The sequence below is a fragment of the Mus caroli genome, unplaced genomic scaffold (assembly GCF_978045245.1).
Source record: "Mus caroli unplaced genomic scaffold, Mus_caroli_1 scaffold_12, whole genome shotgun sequence".
In the NCBI taxonomy this organism is placed as follows: domain Eukaryota; kingdom Metazoa; phylum Chordata; class Mammalia; order Rodentia; family Muridae; genus Mus; species Mus caroli.
Window position 1 is genome coordinate 50,860,720 of NW_028227267.1, and position 18,823 is coordinate 50,879,542.

The window sequence follows — 18,823 nt, forward strand, 5'->3', positions numbered from 1 at the left end:
CCACATGCCTGCTTTGAGAGGTAATTGGGAATTGCTTGTTCATACATGGTCCTTTAGAGAAATAGATGGAGCGAATCACCACCCACCAGTCACTGAAAGACAAGCCTTGTGGCCTCAGGGGCTGCAGAGCCGAGCCCTGACCGGTTCCTACCCAGGATCCACTCAGTACCTCCAGCATCTCTGTCTTCCTCGGTGAGTTAAAGCCAGGAACAATTTTGCTCCTACCTCCAGGACACAACTGGCAATGTCTGGAGACGCTTCTAGCCTTCACACTGGAGTGAGGGGACCCCTGGGACTTAAAGTATCAAGGCCAAGGATACTGCTAAAGATCCAACAGTGACCAAAGAATCTCCCATAAAAAGAAGATCTGGCCCAAGAAGCAATAACATCAAGGTTGAAAATCTCTCATTGTCCCTGAAACTTCAATGTTAATGTCTGGCTAATCCCAAACGTCTCTTTCAGATTCAAAGTTGGGCTTTGTCTTACTTAGCTACACACAAAAATGTATTATCTATGGTAATAACTAATCTTTAAATTTAAAAAAAATTAGAGTAAAATATAACAAAATGTATTCCTGTGACGAGTTAAGTATTTTAAACGGTATTTGTTTACTTTTTCCTCTGTGCACTTGTATATAGCTGTGCATTTTCTATGGTGATGTGTAACGGTCAGAGGACAAATTTAAGGGGTTGAATCTTTCCTTCTAACATGTGAATTGGGGATTGAACTCAGGTTGTCAGACTCTGGGCAAAAGCCTTTACCCACTGGGGTATCTTGCCAGCCTTAACAATTTTTTTGAGACAGAGTCATACATAACCGAGGCCCTGAACTCCATTTGTGTTCAAGGGATGACCTTAATTTCTCATCTCCTGTCTCTACTTCTTTTTGCTTGTTTGCTTTGAGACAGGATCTCAGTATGTATCCCTGGCTGTCCCAGAACTCACTCTGTAGACCAGGCTGGCCTCAAACTCAAAGAGATCTACCTGCCTCTGCCTCCCAAGTGCTGGGGTCAAATGTGTGTGCCACCATGTCTGGCCTGTTTTCACCTGGTCTCACAAGTGTGTGTCAGCGTGGCTAGCTACTTTAACCACTAGGAATCACTAGAATCAAGCAACTTCTTCCCAGTGGTGGAAGCCAAATCTAGGGCCTTGTGTATGTTGGGCAAGGGCTCTACCACAGAGTTCTCAATTCCCATTTGCTTTCTTTTGGACTGACTGCTATTAGTCAGCAAGCACAGTAAGCTCATATGACATGCTAAACCTCTGGGAGTGTGAAAGTGAGATTCAACTTCTTCTACTTTCAAGAACTGAATGAATAGTGGACCACACCTATAATCTCAGCGCCGGGGCGGCAGAGGCAGGCGGACCTCTATGAGTCTGAGGCTAGTCTAGTCAACACAGTGAATTCCAGGCTAGCCAAGACTACATAGTAAAACCCTGTCTCAAAACAAAAGGGATTGAATGCAGACATTCAGGTGAAAGGATAGCTGACCACATCGGTCTGGACAGAAGTGGTGTTAGTGTGATTATAATACTATGTAACATGATATATTCCAATGGATAGCTATCCAGGAAATGCTGAGGCAGGAGGATCTCAAGTTCCAGGCCAGTCTTCCCAACATAAAGAGAAACTCAAAAATAAAATAATCCAGAAATATGGCTGAAGAGATGATTCAGTGGTTACAAGCACTAGTTCTTACAAAGGACCCAGGTCCCAAAGTCTCAGCACATATAGGCGGTACACACTGCACACAATAAAGCTTTTTTTTTTTTTTAAATTGCTTTAAAAAAAGAAAAGGGAAGAAGAAGCAAATCAAAAGAGAAACTTCATGAAGAAAAGAGGCAGACACCCACATCTCTGTGGGAGCCATTTAAATCCAGGAAGAGAACAGAAAGGCAACTGACTGGCTGTGCAGCGGCAACTCACTCCTGAGCATCATTGTACTAGTGATCCCCTACATCTCTGAACCAGCGTCAGTGAGTGGGGTATGGCCTTGGGAGTGAGAGCCCAGAGCACAGGTTTGAGTCTGAGCTCTCCAAGGACCCTCCATGATGCCAGGCGTATACCAGGAATATGTCATGCCCTGTTTCATGGCCCCCACTGCCTAGACATAAAAAAAGGGTTGCAAAGATTGAGCATAAGAATGGAAGAGATGGCTTAGTGAGTAAAAAACACTTGCCACAAAATCATGAAGACCTGGGTTCGAATCCACCGAACCTCTGTAAAGCCACATATCTGCAGTAATCTGGGTGCTTCTACCTGAGACGGAAGACAGAGGGGAGAAGAAAATCCTGAGAAGTCTGAAGGGCCAGCAAGCCTGGTAAACACAGTGGCCAACAACAGAGAGACAAAGATAAAAAAGCGGGATTGACGTCTGCTGATCACGCCACACAAGTATAGTGGGCATGTGCACAGTCCCATTCAGGAATGCATGTGTCCACCTAGAGTCACACACACACACACACACACACACACACACACACACACACACACACAGATCATGCATAGGAAAGCATTTTGCAAATTCAGGACTAGCTGCAAGCCTGTCCTTTTCTGCCTTCTCTCTAAAATTCTTTGATCTCTACAGTATACTCATCCAAATCATGAATATTTTTATGTTTTATATTTTATGTTAAGCCTTCTATTCCCAGGGCCTGAGACCAAATACTTTTAAAACTTTCAGACAAAAGAAAATGTAATTTTGAGACAGGATCTTGCTATATCTAGTCCAGGCTAGCCTCACACTTGTGGCAATCTTGCTGCCCAGCCTCCCAAGCGCTAGGATGTATGTACCACCACACTGGCTCCTAAATGCCTCCTTAAAGCAGCCCGAAGTTCCTGTACTATTTCATGCTAACCATACCCCTGGAGCTGTACTCTCAAGGAGTAGCTGAAGTGTTGACGCCTTCCATCCACGGGAAAGCAAGCACCTTTTGAGACATTCCGCTGAGAAATGCACACGAGAACGGTAGCACTCACTGGCTTGAATAGTGTGCGGCTCAGCTTGAGATCTGGTCCGTCTTCAGGCACACTATGAACCCTTCTCCCCAGCAGTGACGTCACCACCGAGGCTGAGGATATTTAAAGCGAGCCAATGGGAGAAGCTGTGAGCGTGACAAAGGATGAGGGATGAGATGATCGATAAAGCTTTTTAACTCGAACTTCATTCGTTCTATAAATAGCACAGCTCAGAATAGACTTGTGGGATTATTTTGCTTCTTAGAAATGAAATTCACCCGTGCTCAGCCCAAGGCCTAAATATGATCGATCACTGTTAAAACGCAGAGCAGCTCCCTTCTATGTCGAATAGCCTGAGGCTACGGCCTGCCCGGTGCCATTCCCAGGTATCCAGAGGTGTGGTGAAAGCAGTTCTCCGTTGGCACGTTCTGGGAGGCCAATACGGTCTGGCTCCTCCTGCTCCATATGCTCAGCAGGGAATTAAAAATTAGACCAGGGAGCCAGCGGATACAGCTCAGTGGGAGCGAGCGCACTTGCCTATGGCAGAGCAGGTCCTGGATTCAAGCCCTGGAATTGGGGATGGTGTGTGTGTGTGTGTGGGGGGGGGGGGAATTTCAGAAGAGAGCAGTTTCTCACACACACACACACACACACAACCCCCACCTCCCGCCCCCGAGCTCCCGAACGGCCCTTGTTTTCTGTAGATCGGAATCTTGTCCTGGAACAGCTTGCTCTTTGGCTGCATTTTGAGATCTTGCCCATCATCCCTCAGTAGCAACAAGAAAACATGAAAAACAACAACAGAAACTCCTGGAACTTTTTGTGGCTGCTGTTGTTGTTGGGTTGGGAGCAGACTCATGTCTTAGCTCTCCCTTGGTAGCCTGAGAGAACTTGAGGAGCTCAATCCTAAATCCCACACCTCCGCTCCACTTTAATAAACTGAGCAACTTAACTCAGAGCGGGTCCGTGTGGGCTGCCACCTCCCTGAAGCAGGCATTTGCTTTGCTCACAGCAGGTCTTTGTTGTTTGTTTGTTTTTTGTTTTGTTCTGTTTTGCTTCTGCTATGTTACTAATGCTGAAATGAAATGAGTTCTGGGGTCTGATACTTTGATTTTTTTTTAATAGACACAGGGTCTTGCTAAACAGTCCTGACTGCTCTAAAATTTACTCTAGATGTGAACCAGGCTTGCTTTGAAGTGTTAGCAATCCCCCTGCTGCTACCTCCCAAGTGCTGGCATTACCAGTGTGCACCATCAATCCAGGCTTAGGTACTTCTTAACATTTTTTACTGGGAACTGATTTTCTTTCCTAGACTAAGTATTTCCTGCTAGTCACTCTTTCTGCATAACTCCGTCCTTTGAGGGAACATATTTGAGTCAGAGAGTTGCAAGTTCAAACAGATTGCCCTTGAGCTCTTGGGTTCCTGGAGGCAGGAAGCCTGCACCAGGAGGCCTGGTCCCAGCCACCTTGTACTCCGTGCTGGGGACATGTGTGCTGTGCTCCAGGACTTGGTGGGGATGGACCTCTGCTGTCAGCTGGTCATACTTGTAACTTTGACTTCCACACTGGTACCGGGTGTGCAGGATTGCTTGAAGCTCCCACCAGGCACTCCGTGCACGGGAAGCAGCTAAGCACTCACCGAATGGTATAGACCCTTAGTCTTATATTGTCGGCTATACCTTTCCCCCTCACTAAGATGTGTTTGTTTTGAAATGTTCTTGAGCTTCTGGCTTCGGTCCCAGATTCCCTTTGAAAACAATGGGAGTTTTAATATATTTTCATCCTGAATGAACCAGCTCCTAAGCTTCCCATGGTTTTTAAAAAGTGGAACATGAACTCAAGAACACAGTTTTAGACTCACTCCCTCTAGGCAACATTCAACAAATGGTTCTGGGATCAGATAATCTGTGCGTGATGTTAGAGGCTTAGATGTAGACGCTGCTAAAGAAGTGGACTCTTCCGAAAAGGTCTGAAATCTTTGGACCTGAAATTGTGCATACACACACATACCCATCTATCCCCCGCTTCAGTGCACGTGTACACACACACACACACACACACACACACACACACACACACCTGTCCAGTTTTCACCGATGTAGTTCCGACAGGCCTTGGGTTTGAGATCCACCTGCTCTGGCCTTCCAAGACCTGAGATCACAGGTGTGAGTCCTCACATCTGGCCCTGTTCTGGATATGGCTTGCAAAGTTACACACTCATGGTGTCTCCAGATCCCATTCTTAGTGACCCCCTCCCCCAGGGCCCACTCCATTACCACCTGACAGGGACCAGCTCTCCTACCCTCTCTCTGAATTGCTATCAGAAATGGCTCTGAGCCAGGCAGTAGTGGTGCATGCCTTTAATCCCAGCACTTGGGAGGCAGAGGCGGTTGGATTTCTGAGTTCGAGGCCCACCTGGTCTACAGAGTGAGTTCCAGGACAGCCAGGGCAAAACAGAGAAACCCTGTCTCAGAAAAAAAAAAGTGGTTCTGGACTTAGACCATTCAGTCACCAGCTGTACTGGCCTCAGTAAATTAGCTACTAGCTCCATGACTTGATTCTCCTATATTTAAAGTAGTTATACTATATTCATCCATAAGATTGTTGACAGGATTAAATAAGATAATATCTGCAGAGACCTTATAGTTCAGGAACTGCTCAATAAATACTGTTTTGTTCTAGCTGGATGTGGTGGCTCATAACTTTCATCCCAGCCTTTAGCAGGCTGAGAAAGGAACTAGAACTCTAGGCCAGCTTGCACTACATAACAAACCAACCGACCTCATCTGTGTGCTCTGCAACTGTGGTCCCAGCACTTGGGAGGTTGAAAGAGTAGGGCTGCACCTAGTTTGAGGACAGCTTGGGCTACATAGAAAATCACAGGCCATCCTGCCTTAGAGTAAGACACTGTCTCAACAGCTTCTTGGCATGTTTGGCTCATGCCTAAAATTTAAAGCCATTAGTGAGGTCTAAGTCAGTCAGACATACATAGCAGAACTTTGCGCCCCCCCCCCCAACAAAGAAGAGGCTGGAGCAATGGCTCCGTGGTTAAGAAGTGCATAATATTCTTTCAAAGGAACAGGGGTGTCTCGTGCCCTCTTCTGGCTCTGCAGGCACCGGTACTCATATGCAAACACAGATATACATGATAAAAAAAACCACAGAAAACAAATCAACCAACCAACCAACCAATCAATACAAAACAACCCTCCCGCTACCACCAAGCACAAATAAGCAAGAAGCCACCAAGCACCAGCTGGTTTGCTGGCACACGCCTACAAGCCCAGGACTTGGGAGGCTGTGGCAGAAGGACTGTTTGAGTTAGATCAGTCTTAGCTATATGGCAAATTTAAAGACAGTCTCAGCTGCACCCTAAGGACCTGTGGCTAAAAAAAGAAAAGAAAAAAGAAAACCTGTTTTTAAAACTGTGCTGCGTCAGTGAGGCAGATTGAATCCAGTATTGCTGGGCAGCCAATCTCCCTGACAAGCAAACCCAGCGCTGGAAACCTTGCAAGCACACTTCTCTCTAGGCTCTGTTGCTGGCGTCTTTGATTTTTAAGCCTAACTTCCGGTGTTTCCAGCTAAGTACATGAATACTGGTATAAGCTACCTAGACACTCAGATACTCTGTAGACCTGTCTCTCACATGGCTAGAAAGCCATAGTTTACAAAGGTGCTAAGGAGAGCAAGGCCTGTCTTGGTCAGCCAGTTCTGACTGAGTACCCTCAGTGTTCTGTGACTGTGTGAGTTGCTTCTCTCCGTCCAACCTCAGCTGCTACCCAGCTCTCCCTCACACTAGAACCTTCCTCAAAAGGAACACAGTAATGATCGCTTCACAGAGAACGATAAGGACTACTGATGAGATTGTCAAGGAAATGCCCACTTAGTGTATAACACATATACTACATACATACATAATACTATAATACATACATAATACATGGTGAGATGTATCTGTGTGTGACCTGTACTTGTCATCAAACCTGATGTCCTGAGTTCATTCCCCAGTACTCAGAGTAGAATGAGAGAATCGACTTCCCCAGGTTGTTCCCAACCTACACACACGAGTAGTACACACACTCACATACACACACACACACAAACACACACACACACAAACACACATACACACACATACACATACAAACACACACAACACACATACACACATACACACACCCACACAAACTCACATAAACACATACACACACAAACACACATACACATATACACATAAACACACATACACACACCCACACAAACACACATAAACACATACACACACATACACATATACACATAAACACACATACACACACCCACACAAACACACATAAACACATACACACACATACACACATACATACACAGAGTAACATGTAGATACATAGATAGAGTAGATAATAGTGCTAAAGACTTAGCTCTGAAAATTATCATTGTATGACCTTTGGCAAATCGCTGATTCCTTAGAACCTTCATTTCCTTATCTGTAGGAAAAAGATAATATGTGCTGGGCACATCGAGATTACTGTGAGGGACAAAGAGATAATGAGTGCCTGGCACAGAACATTTATTTAATAACGGCAGCTATCAACGGGAACTTTGGTATCATCAGTGAATGAGGTTTTCTGTTCTCACACCTTTTGGGGGTTAGGGAGAGTTTACTTTCACAGTTCATCTGCCTCTAAGAGTGCACCTTGACCAGCTAGGTCTCTGAAGGCAGTAGCCTGGCTGTTCGGGCCAGGATACTGTTAAAACAGGAGGGAGTGTGTGGCTCAGTGTAAGATTTCTTGCCATTACTGAATATCTAGGACCACTATGACTACCAACAAGGAAATTTGAAGAAAAAACAAACAAACAATTCTCTGGGCTGATGTAATTAACCCTATCATATCAATTTTCCAAGCCAGGCTCCCAACAGTCTTTTAGATCAATGCTTTCTGCACTCCTTTTTGACATAGACTCTTGATGTGTCGCTAGACCACCCTTAAACTCAAGATCCTTTTGCCTTCACCTCTGGAGGGCTGAGATTGGGGTCATTTTCTATCGTGTCTGGTTTAGAGAAATGCTTTTTGGTTGCGGGGGGAGGGGACTGGAGATTGAAGTCAGGGCCCTGTACACACTAGGTAAATGCTCTACCACTGAGACTGCCCTGGTGTGTCCTTTCCTTTACTGGAGTCAATTGTCAACAATCACAGGAGTGACAGTTCCTTAATGGGCACTCTGCTGCACTGGGGACTCAGGGATGTGTAGGACAGAGTTGTTCTCTCCTCTTCTCCTATATGCTCTGGCCTTCACTTTGTAGCTGTGCCTCGAACACTCGATGATCTTTCCTCAGCTTCCCCAGTACTGGGATCACAGGCTAATCTATCACATGCAATCTGTCTCCCTCCCTCCCTTCTGTCCTTCTTCCAACTGACTCCAGTGTCTGGGAACACACTAAGCATATGGTCTACAGTCAAGCTGCACCTTCAAGTCAAAATTGTTGCTCAGGGAAACAACAACAGTGTCAACATTTTTAAGAATTATCAAAATCTCTAAGAATTATCTTCACTACTCCATCTTCCCCCACATCCTCTAAAAGGCAGCTTAAAACTGGTTGTTGCTGACATCCTTTCTCTTCTCGTGCCTCCCACTGTTCCCTTATCTTGGCCCCAGCTGCTGCCAGCCAAACCACATTGTTAATAGCCAGTGATCCCCGTTTGATACACATGGATCTCAGCATCCTGATCCAACCATAGATAACTTCAGAGCGTGAGTTCATCGGTCCAGCTTATATTCTACGATGGCTGTGGATAAGCTTTTATGAGCTTCTATGAAACATACTTTAACTTATTCCTTTAAACCAGCAGGGCATGAAACACATAGATCCGGGGCAAATGCTACTTTCCCATGCAGAATCTGATTCACTTAAATTAGTTGTCTCATTTCTGAAAAAGACTTATTTTATGTGGATGACTGCATGGTTAATGTATGTCCACTACATGCATGCCTGGTGCCCTTGGATGTCAGAAGAGGATGTTGAATCCCTTAGAACTGGGGTCAGAGGTGGTTGTGAGAGGCCCAGGGAGGGTGCAGGGGGAAAAACTTGAGTCCTCTGCAGGGAGAGTATGTACTTTTTTTTTGAGCTTTTTAAGGTTTATTTATTTTTATGTGTATTAGTTTTGCCTACATTCATGATGCCTGTGGGGTGGGTCAGAAACCGGTGTCAGATGTCCTGGAACTAGAGTTATAGACAGTTATAAGTCACCAGAGGGTGCTGGGAACCGAACCTGGGTCCTCTGGAAGAAGAACAAGTGCTCTTAACCACTGGGCCATTTCCCCAGCCCTTCCTGTGTCTTTTCAAATGACTTTATTTTCCTTTCTTCTACAGTGTTAATGCAGAGCGCCAGGTCACTGGGCTCAGCATAGATGTTTGCACTTGGTCTTGTCATCACCCACTTAGAAATCCCCCAGAAGAAGGGTGTGGCACCGTCTCTTCACTTTGGCATCTTAATGGTCATGCATGAGGGAAGGTAGAAAAGATTTTCTCCATGTAATCTTTAAGAAGAAAGTTCTTTCTCATCTCAGCTGAAGCGAATGTAACATGATTTCAACACTCTGGAAAAATATCGTGATTTCCCTAAAACCAGAGTATCCAGCCCGATTTGTCATTCTCACTGTGATGTCACCATGAGGAGCTCATTCTCTCACTGAAGTGCAGCCCAGGAGGCTGTGGACGATCAGTAGTGACACTTACCCTGGAACTGTATTTATACCTGAACATCCCCATTTCTTCAAAGACTTGGAATGGATATTTATAAAACAAAAAAACCCTTTAGTATATAGGAGAATATCCTCTATCCATGATAATCTACATGTATTGGGGAATGGGCAAGTAAAGCAGAGTCTGGAAGAAAAAGGGTTGAGTGTGTGTGTATGTATGAGTGTGTGTATGTGTATGTGTGAGTGTGCGTATGTGTATGTGTGAGTGTGTGTATGAGTATGTGTGTATGTGTGAGTGTGTTTATGTGTGAGTGTGTGTATGTGTGAGTGTGTGTGTATGTGTGTGTGAGTATGTGTGCATTGTGAGTGTGTGTGTATATATGTATGAGTATGTATGTGTATGAGTATGTGTGTATGTGTCTATATACATATGTATGAGTTTGTGTATGTGTGTGAGTGTATGTATGTATATGTATGTGAGTATGTTTGTGTGTGTATGTGTGCACGTGCACACATCTGTGTATGAATCAGATACTTCCTCAAGGTAGGGTGGGTGGATGCTAACTCTTATCAGTCAAATTGATGAAAGACATAACAGGCTCTGGTTTATTTATAGATCTTAAATTGGCATGTGTTCTACAGGTCGTGTTGAATTAAAAAATATAATAAGACCGGATTATGCGAGCTTCAGATCATGACTACTGTTTTGTAGATCTGTTCCCTCAGAACATTGTTTCTTTATAACGGTAAGGATTTGGAGTAATTAGATAACATCCCGTTTTGAAAAGGGGTTGGAAAGAACACGGTCACTGAAGTCAGGATGGAGAGGTGAAGAGGATTATCTGAATGCTGTACTGATTTTATTGGACTTCAAGGATGTTCTCCAGTGTCACTCTTTCTCTGGTGCCAAATGTCCCTGAGCTGTTCACGGAACACTGTTACACCAACAGAAACTAGTTTATGGGCAGCAAGAAACAGTATACCTTCACCAAGGAACTCGGGAGAGAGAGAGAGAGAGAACACGGAGACGCGTCTGAGGCCGAGAGTCTTGTGGTGCTTTTCCTGGGAAGAAGCCCTCCGCCAAAGATAGCAGACCAAAGCCCCCTTTGGGAGAGAGGGCAGTGATGAGCCACTGCCCAGCACCCATTTGCAGGACTTCCTTGCAAAGACAAGAGTGTCCTACTCAGGCAAGGGAGTTGTCTCTGGAAGCCCGAGCCTTGCACACGTGCTCTTGGGAAGCGAGACTTATACTGGTTCTCTCTGGATCACCCAGCTCCTCTCCTAAAGAGCTTCCAAGCCAGAGCACACATTTCACCCATGAATTCCTCCTGTACCCCACAATCTACCACCTCCCACTTCCCTCTAAGAACCTCACAGGGTCTTCTGTGGGTGTTAACTGACAGGTGCCCCCCCCCACCCCAAACTAGGCAACCAGAAAAAACCGGAAAACTCCCTTTCAAGAACACAGTCAAGTCAGCTGGTTCTCCCTTCCATATTTTCCTCATCTGAGACATCTCGGCTGTCACATCTGTTTCACAAGTGCTTCATAGGATGGGCCAGCCTATGAAGAACCATGATTATAAAGCATTTTTATTACTTTTTTTTTTTTTACTATTCGAGGCATTACACACCACAGTGCTTCATAACATAAGACAACATAATACTAAATATACTTCAAACGCAGATTCACAGCCTGCAGAGGGTGGCTGCACAGAAGCTAGTTAAAAATCCATGTGTCAGCCCGAATTAGGCTCTTCTGGATCAGAACTGCCTAGTGACAAGCCGGAAAGAATTTGTTACACTTCTAATAAATTCCCAGGCAATACTTGGGAATGCAGAGCCAGTATGGTTCCTGACTCTTGTTTGTTCTATTCTAAGGAGAGAACATCTCAGCCTGGCTTGGCTGAAACGATGTATGACAGACATCACTTCCATAGCTCCGACTTGACCGGTGCAGGTGGACAACACAAGTCACAGACAAAGCAAAGCTGCCTTTGAGGCTTTGGCGGGGTTAAAGTCCCTCGGGGGACCCCCGGAGAGAGGGTGGGATGGCGCCGGGGGCCCGCAAAGGACCTGGACTCACCTACAATGATACCACAGGCGCTGACCAATCCGATCTCTTTCTTCAGGGCTACTCCGCCTCCTCCCGAGCTAGCCTCGGCCTCAGGGCTGGTGTCAGAACCCGGGTGGTTCTTCGCGGTGTTGTTTCGCTGGCGGGCTCCCTTTTCCATCTTTCTCCGTAGGGTTCCGACTACCCAAAGCGAAAAAGAGCAGTCTCTTTCTAAACGCTCGTGCGTGTAAACGTATAGATGCGTGGAAAAACAGAGTTTCCAATTAGAACGCCCTTTTCGGAAACAGAGAGCGCTCCTACCCTCTAAAAGTGACAGCAAATGAGAGAGAGTCACACGTGTCACTGCTAACAAACAAGGGCCGTGTTTTTAAATGGAAGGCAAGTGACATATATATATATATATATATATATATATATATATATATATATATATATATACACAAAAATAGAACTGTACCAGCGACTCCAGCTGGAATTCTCCGGAAAGCGTTTATCTTCAGAAGCCCAGGATCGCTCTGCTCGGTGTACCGGGCGGCGGCTTGCTCTGGTCAGGATTTCCCTGCAGCCCTCCTAATGAAACAGATCGCCTCCACCTTCCCTTAAGTCTCTTTTACGATGAAGGTAAAAGTAGTTCTTCTTAGCTGAGGGAGCGGAGGAGGAGCCGTGCTCAGGTACTTTCTTCTTGCTCGCCGGCTCTGGATCAGGTTTCCACCTGCTGCGGTCGCCCCTTCCTTCTCGCCCTTGTCCGCTCCGAGCGAGCTCCGTGCTCACTCTGCAGACCGCTCCATCTGTGAGGGCAGGGTGGCTGCTGCGCTCGCGAATGTGCTTCCCTTTCGGCTGCGGCGTTTATTTGCGGACCGAGGCTCCGCCCCCCACCTCCTCCATCCTCAAGCCGCATCTCCTCCCTCCTCTTCTATTTAATTATTAGTACCCCCTACCCCCAAAGATCACGGAGAAAGGGGCTTAAAACATTTTTTTGTTTTCTTTTCTTAGTGGAAGCAAGGGAAGGGTCGGCGGCAGGGAGAAGTCACTAGCCAAGGCTTCATCTCAGGTCGCACAGCATTTGTGAGCTCTAGAAGGGCACACGGTTCTGCGGGCTTTTAATGCCTTCAGAAATACACTGGCCAGTGTACTAAGATGTTTAGGTGTGGATCATTTGAGGACAAGGTCGAGAAAGCTGCAGAGATATTGCCATCAAGCTGTTTCGTGAAATAGGGGGTGGTTTTGGTGTGTGTGTGTGGGGGGGGGTGGGCAATGTGGAAGAACTTTAAGCCGAAGAGTTTCTTTTAGGGACTGTCATGAAAGCTAAATAAAATTATGAAGAATATGGGGTAGTTGCAACGTTTTTCCGAAGCAGGATAAGGAAGATTCTGGCCTGCCCCATGACCCCTAATATTTTATCACAAATTATTTGAACTTCAGACAGAAGGTCGTGAGCCCCTCACCGATCATGAAACAGACGTGTTGATGCTAAGAATGGTAATGGTTAAGAATATTAACATTGCACCCCATTTCCCTGAAGAATTTAATTCGAAACTGATGCTCCGCCTCAAGAACTGTGTTGATTTCTAACTGTAAAGTACTTTGAAGAAAACAACAAAACAACCATGAAACAATATTATAGACCATGCTGAAAAACTAAAGTTTTTTTTTTACATAGTCTATACAAAATGATTTTTGATTTAAAAATGAGTCTAAAAAATAAAATTCCAAAGGGCCTGGTGGCACACATTTTTAATCCGAGCACTTGGGATGCAGAGGCAGGCAGATCTCTTTGAGTTTAAGGCTAGCCAGAGGTACAAAGTGAGAGTCTGTTTCAATAAGACAAACTAAATTCCCCAATCTGACCACTAATTACGCAAATTTGGCTTCACTCATTTTTTTTTTTTTTTTTTTTAGAAAAACACTAAAAAAACTTGGGCTTTTCAAGAAAATAAAAAAGTGAAGCCCTTTAGGAATGGGGTTGGCTAAGCTATCTAGAACGGCTCTTCCGGATAGGGTAAAGTCCAATCAGTAGTCTCCCTTCCCGCCTGCCCCTTGGTCACCCTACTCAGCAAGTATCAAGAGGTTTCAAAGGTTGAGATCTCAACCCCTTCTCCTTCTGCTGCTCTAAGATACAGGAGATTGAAAGCCTCAGCAAAAAAAAAAAAAAAAAAGGAAGAAGAGAGTGGGGGAGCGTGTAAATCATTTTCAACAGAGAGAACAGACAAGGGTGGACTAGATAGCACAAGACTCCATGGGAGGAAGTGAGGGGACATGGAGGAAGGTGAATTGTCTCTGGTCTTTTTTTAACAAGCTTAGGAAAGCACCCCGGGACATTTGATGGATTCATTATTAAGCAAATCCAATTTGAAGACTTCTGCTAACATCAAGGGACAAAACTTTTCTGCTTCTCAAATGTGAGTTCTTTCAGTGGTACTTTGTCGTTTCCATTTATATGGCGCAGGCTTAGTGTGGGACCCAGAGCTAGTGTGTGATGGATTCGGGATCTCTCCAGAAAGGTGTGCAAACACAGAGCAATGTGCAAGCCTCCAGATTTGAGAAGTTGGAAAATAAAGACAATTACAAGTTCTATAAATCTCGAACCAAACAGATTTGGGGTGGGGGGGCCTACAGTGTGGCACCAAAGGGGGAAAAGGAGGCTTGTTAAAAACTGATGTTTTGTTTCTTTAATACTTGGGATTTATGAGTGGTTTGTAGCTGCTTATTGATGGTGAAATATGAAATCTGGAAAATGGACTCTCCCTCTTCAAAGGGACCTTTCATTCTTACTATGTCTCTAGGCTGGTGACGTTATCATGGCACAAATGCTGCGTCAAAAATCCATACAGCTAGTATTGATCACAAGAAAGAAAGATGTCTTGGTGTAATTTGTCGAGAAAAATTCGTGAAAAAAATTAATGGACATTCCTTATATTTTGGTTACTCAATTCGCAGGTCTGATCCTCATCCATCTCTGTGTCCTAACTTTACTTTCTGAGTTTAAACACTGCTGTACAACTTTCCTGAACAATGTCTCATTTCGCCCTCTCCATCAGTTTTGAGCCAGGGTCTGGCCTTCACCTCACTATATAGATAAAGCTGGCCTTGAACTCAGAGTGATCTGCCCACCTCTGCCTCCCAAGTGCTGGGATTCAAGGTGCACAGCCCCAAGTCTCTCTAACAAAGCCAATTTTTGTTGTGTTTGTGTTTGTTTTAGACAGGGTCTCCCTAAGTAACCCTGGCTGGCCTGGGACTGATCATGTAGACCAAGTTGACGGGATACTCACAGAGCCCTGCTGGGGTTGAAGGAATGTGCCACCAAGCCCAGGTAGACCCAGTTATTCTTGAATATTTATTTTTTATTTTTAAGTTGCTGATTTGAAATGTAGAGCCTTTCCAGTCAAGGCTCGTCCACTGAGCTAACCCCTCCCCATAGCTTGTATTTTCAGTATTTTAAAATATTAGGCTAAGACTTAAAGAAGTGTCTTCCTAGAGCTCAAACACTGGATTTGGTCCTGGGCAAAGCAGGTTGTTACTGGTTCACACCAAGCTTTCTCAGGACACCATAACTACTTGTCAATAACTTCTTTCACCGGGAGAGAAACCAAGACTTATGATCAAGGTCTTCTGTTTGTTGCTGGTGATTTGAAGTAGGGTCACATTCTGCAGCCCTGGCTAGCCTCAGGATCATCTGGCCTCAGGGCCCTTGTGTGTTTTGAGTTAATATTGTAACTTTTTTTTTTAACTTAAAACATTTAAAAATGATTCAAGACATTTTTGATGTTGGCACTTCTAATCTGTCCAGTGAGACTCGTGGGCCTTAATCTCCTGACATTTACCACTGCATTTATACACACCTCTTTTTTGGATATTTCTCAAAGCACTTACTTTTAGTACAGTTCTATTTCCAGTAAGTTGGAGACTGGTCTCATAATTTTGCATGCTGAAAATAAGAAATTGGTCCCTTTAACAAGGAAAGACGTTTGCTGGAAGGGTCATTTCCTTGCAAATACTCATGATCTTAGAGAAAGGTTGTGTGTGGCTGACACCTACTGCTTGAAAAAGGAGCAGGCAGGGGTGGGGGCACACCACTGCAATAGTGGGCCTGCTGGTTGTCCCCTTGAGAAAGGGCTGATAAAATGTGTTAGCACAAAAGAACAGCGCATGCAACCAAGCCACTCTATTCCTGGTTTGCTTTGTTTCGGGACCTAACTGCACTTTATTCTTGGTCTTTGTGAGGAAGCTGTGAAGTCAGGTCACTAATGAGGGCCTGACTGCCCCCCTTTGAGTCATTTCACAACCCTTGCTGTGCGCTCTTCTTATACAGGGCTGTCCAAAGCCAGAAAGAACCTTTCTTCAAAGATAAGCCCACAGACTGGGCATGAAAGCTCAGGTCTATAATCCCAACATACAGGAGGCCGAAGCCAAAGCATTGATGTCAGTTCAGGACAATCTGGGCTATAGTGTGAAACTTTCTCAAAATACATACATGGTTATGTAAATAAGTAAAATTAAAGCTATGACTAGGTATGGCGGAGCATGGGTATCTCAGTACTAGAGACACTAAGTCTGGGGGATCTAGAGGCAGCTTAGGCTACTTAATGTGTTAAATCAAGCCTGGAATACACATCAGAACCCTGTCTGTAAAATCAAACAAAAAAGCAAAAAACCCAGCCCCTAGTCCTTGCAGAGAACAAAGGCTCAGTTCCTAGCTCTGGTGTGGCAATTCACAAGCACTTGTAACTCCATTTCCAGAGGATGCATCGCCCTCTGCTGGCCTCCACAAGAACAGCATGCATGTGGTGCACAGACATACATGCAGGCAAAACACCATACACATAAAATGAAAGTGTTTTTAAAAGGCAAATGAATCTCCCCAATGTGGTGTACAACACTGGATTGCCAAGGCAGGAGGAATGGGGTTTCCAGGCCAGAGTTGGCTCCATGGTGAACCCTGTTCCAACAAACAAGAACTCCATATGTAATTCAGGTCTAGGGCATCTGCGCGCCGTGGATAAAGCTCTGAATTTGACCTCCAGAACCACAAAACGAAACAAAATCATTGCAATGACATGACTCTTTATCTTGGGCAAACATAATAAAAACCACTTGTGGGAGAAGTCGCTATATTTATGTACTCAGTACTGGAGTCGCCGAAAGCCTTATAAGTTACTAGGGCCCCACGACAGACTGGGCAGGGACAGGAGTCAAGGGCACATGACAGGAGCAGGGAATGCGTTTGTGTTTCTTTCTCACCGGAGCTGGGCTGGATTTCTGGAACCCGGCCAAGTGCAGCAGACAGAGGGATAATTTCCTGGAATTTTTTGTCTCTGGTGTCAGGGCTCATCTTCTCCACCAGAGCATGAGTTAATTACCCCTCGTAACAGCACAAAGGCTTCTCCATCCACAGTCTCAGGACCCCATAAGCTTCGGAAGAGACAACTTCCTTTGAACGTGGCGTCATGCCCAGGAGGCAGAGGGTGACTGCAAAAGGCCTACTCATCCGAGGGAACACCTTCATTTCATCTTTCCTTCTGCCTGGTATTTGCCTTTTCTTTTTAATTTTTTCCCCTTAATCTTCATCTGTTTTCCCTCATTTTGTGTGGGGGGTAGGGCGGTGCTGTAGAGCATGTGTGGGGGTCAGAGGACACTTGCTAGAGTCTCTTTTCTACTTTGTGGGTCCCAAGGATCAAACTCAGGTTGTCTGGATTGTCGGCAATCCCTTTAGTGGCTGAGCCATCTCACTGGCTCAATTAATTTATTAAGAAATAAATATTTTCAGGACCAGGAATGGGAGTGGGTGGGTTGGGGAACAGGGGGAAGGGATAGGGGATTTTCTGAGGGGAAACTAGGAAAGGCAATAACATTTGAAATGTAAATAAAGAAAATATCTAATAAAAGTGAAAAAAAGAAGAAATATTTTAAAAGATCTGTATCTTTTTATTTTATCCACTTGAGTGTTTTGCCTGCATGTAGTCTGGGCACCACATGCATGCAGTACCCGTAGAAGCCAGAAGAGTGCGATGTAAGCCCTGAAAGTGGAGTTCCAAGAGGTTGTGCGCTGCCAGAGGAGCGCTGGGAGCTGAGTCTGCATTCTGTTAGAGCTTGGATTCGAGCTCAGGCCCTCCGGAAGGTCAATAAGTTCTCTTAACCTCTGAGCATCTCTCCAGGCCAAGACTTGGGTTTTAAGGTCATTTCCTCAGGACAAGAGGCTGGCTTTTTTCTCGGTTGTAATTGAGCTCCTGAAATGGGTGCTTGACTTTCAAGAAGTATGGTTGCGCGAGTTGCTAAATGGTCTGACGCATTGAGACAAATAAAGGAATAAAACAATTACCAACGCCCCACTTGTCACGTGATCTAAATGTTGTCACGTGATCTAAATGTAGTATTGCGGTAAGGGCTTGGACGGTGGAAAGGAGACCATATGGTCCAGCTCTGATTTACAGAGACTTCTTGTAGAGCTTGGATCTCAGGCGGGCCTTGGTACTGCCCAGCAGTCTGCTGCCGTCATAGCCTCCTCTCTTTAAACCAGCACCTCCTCTCCCAAATCTCTCCCATTGACAACAGTGAGCATTGGCATGCAGATTCCCAGAAGTCATGGTCAAAGCTGGGCAGGTGTTGAGCCCCCCCTGGAATCAGAGGACGGTGATCCGAGGGCAAGCCGGCTTAGCTAGAACAGCTGGATTCAAACTTCTCGCTCAGCCAGAGACCCTGCCTCAGTGACATGGAGAACGACTGACGACCCCAGGCATCAACTCTGCATCACTACCTGCACACATACAAATGTGCACGTGCACCTCATGTACAGGGGTGCCCACACACATGCAGCATGCAGGCATAGATGCTCTCGAACACACCCACATCCGTACACACCCATGGGGGCGGGGGAGGGGGACAAAACAAATGAACCAACCAAACAAACAAACAAAACAAAACCAGCCAATGAAGTGGCACAAGGGTAATCTTGCAGCACTCCGGAGGCGAAGGTGGTAGGGTTGTGGGTTCCAGATAGCCTAGGTTGCATCAAGAGACCTTATCATTCACAGACAGACATGCAGAACTTCCTTTGAGTCTACATCCCTTTCTGTGTATCACTCAACTTCTCTA

At 45.3% G+C, this 18,823-nt stretch overlaps 2 protein-coding genes across 2 annotated transcripts in view; one reads left to right on the plus strand and one right to left on the minus strand.

Annotated features, from left to right (window-relative positions):
- The window catches only part of Slc7a8 (solute carrier family 7 member 8), a 61,654-nt gene extending 49,091 nt beyond the window's left edge, over nucleotides 1-12,563 (minus strand). The window contains exon 1 of the mRNA XM_085828641.1: nucleotides 11,747-12,563. Coding sequence (XP_085684767.1) covers nucleotides 11,747-11,894 — 148 coding nt within the window. The 5' untranslated portion in view covers nucleotides 11,895-12,563. The remainder of the gene's footprint in view (nucleotides 1-11,746) is intronic.
- Nucleotides 12,564-13,972: 1,409 nt separating this feature from the next.
- Rnf212b (ring finger protein 212B) overlaps nucleotides 13,973-18,823 on the plus strand; it is a 71,737-nt gene continuing 66,886 nt past the window's right edge. The window contains exons 1-2 of the mRNA XM_029469303.2: nucleotides 13,973-14,133; nucleotides 14,934-15,044. The gene's annotated coding sequence lies outside the window, so the exon portion shown is untranslated. The remainder of the gene's footprint in view (nucleotides 14,134-14,933; nucleotides 15,045-18,823) is intronic.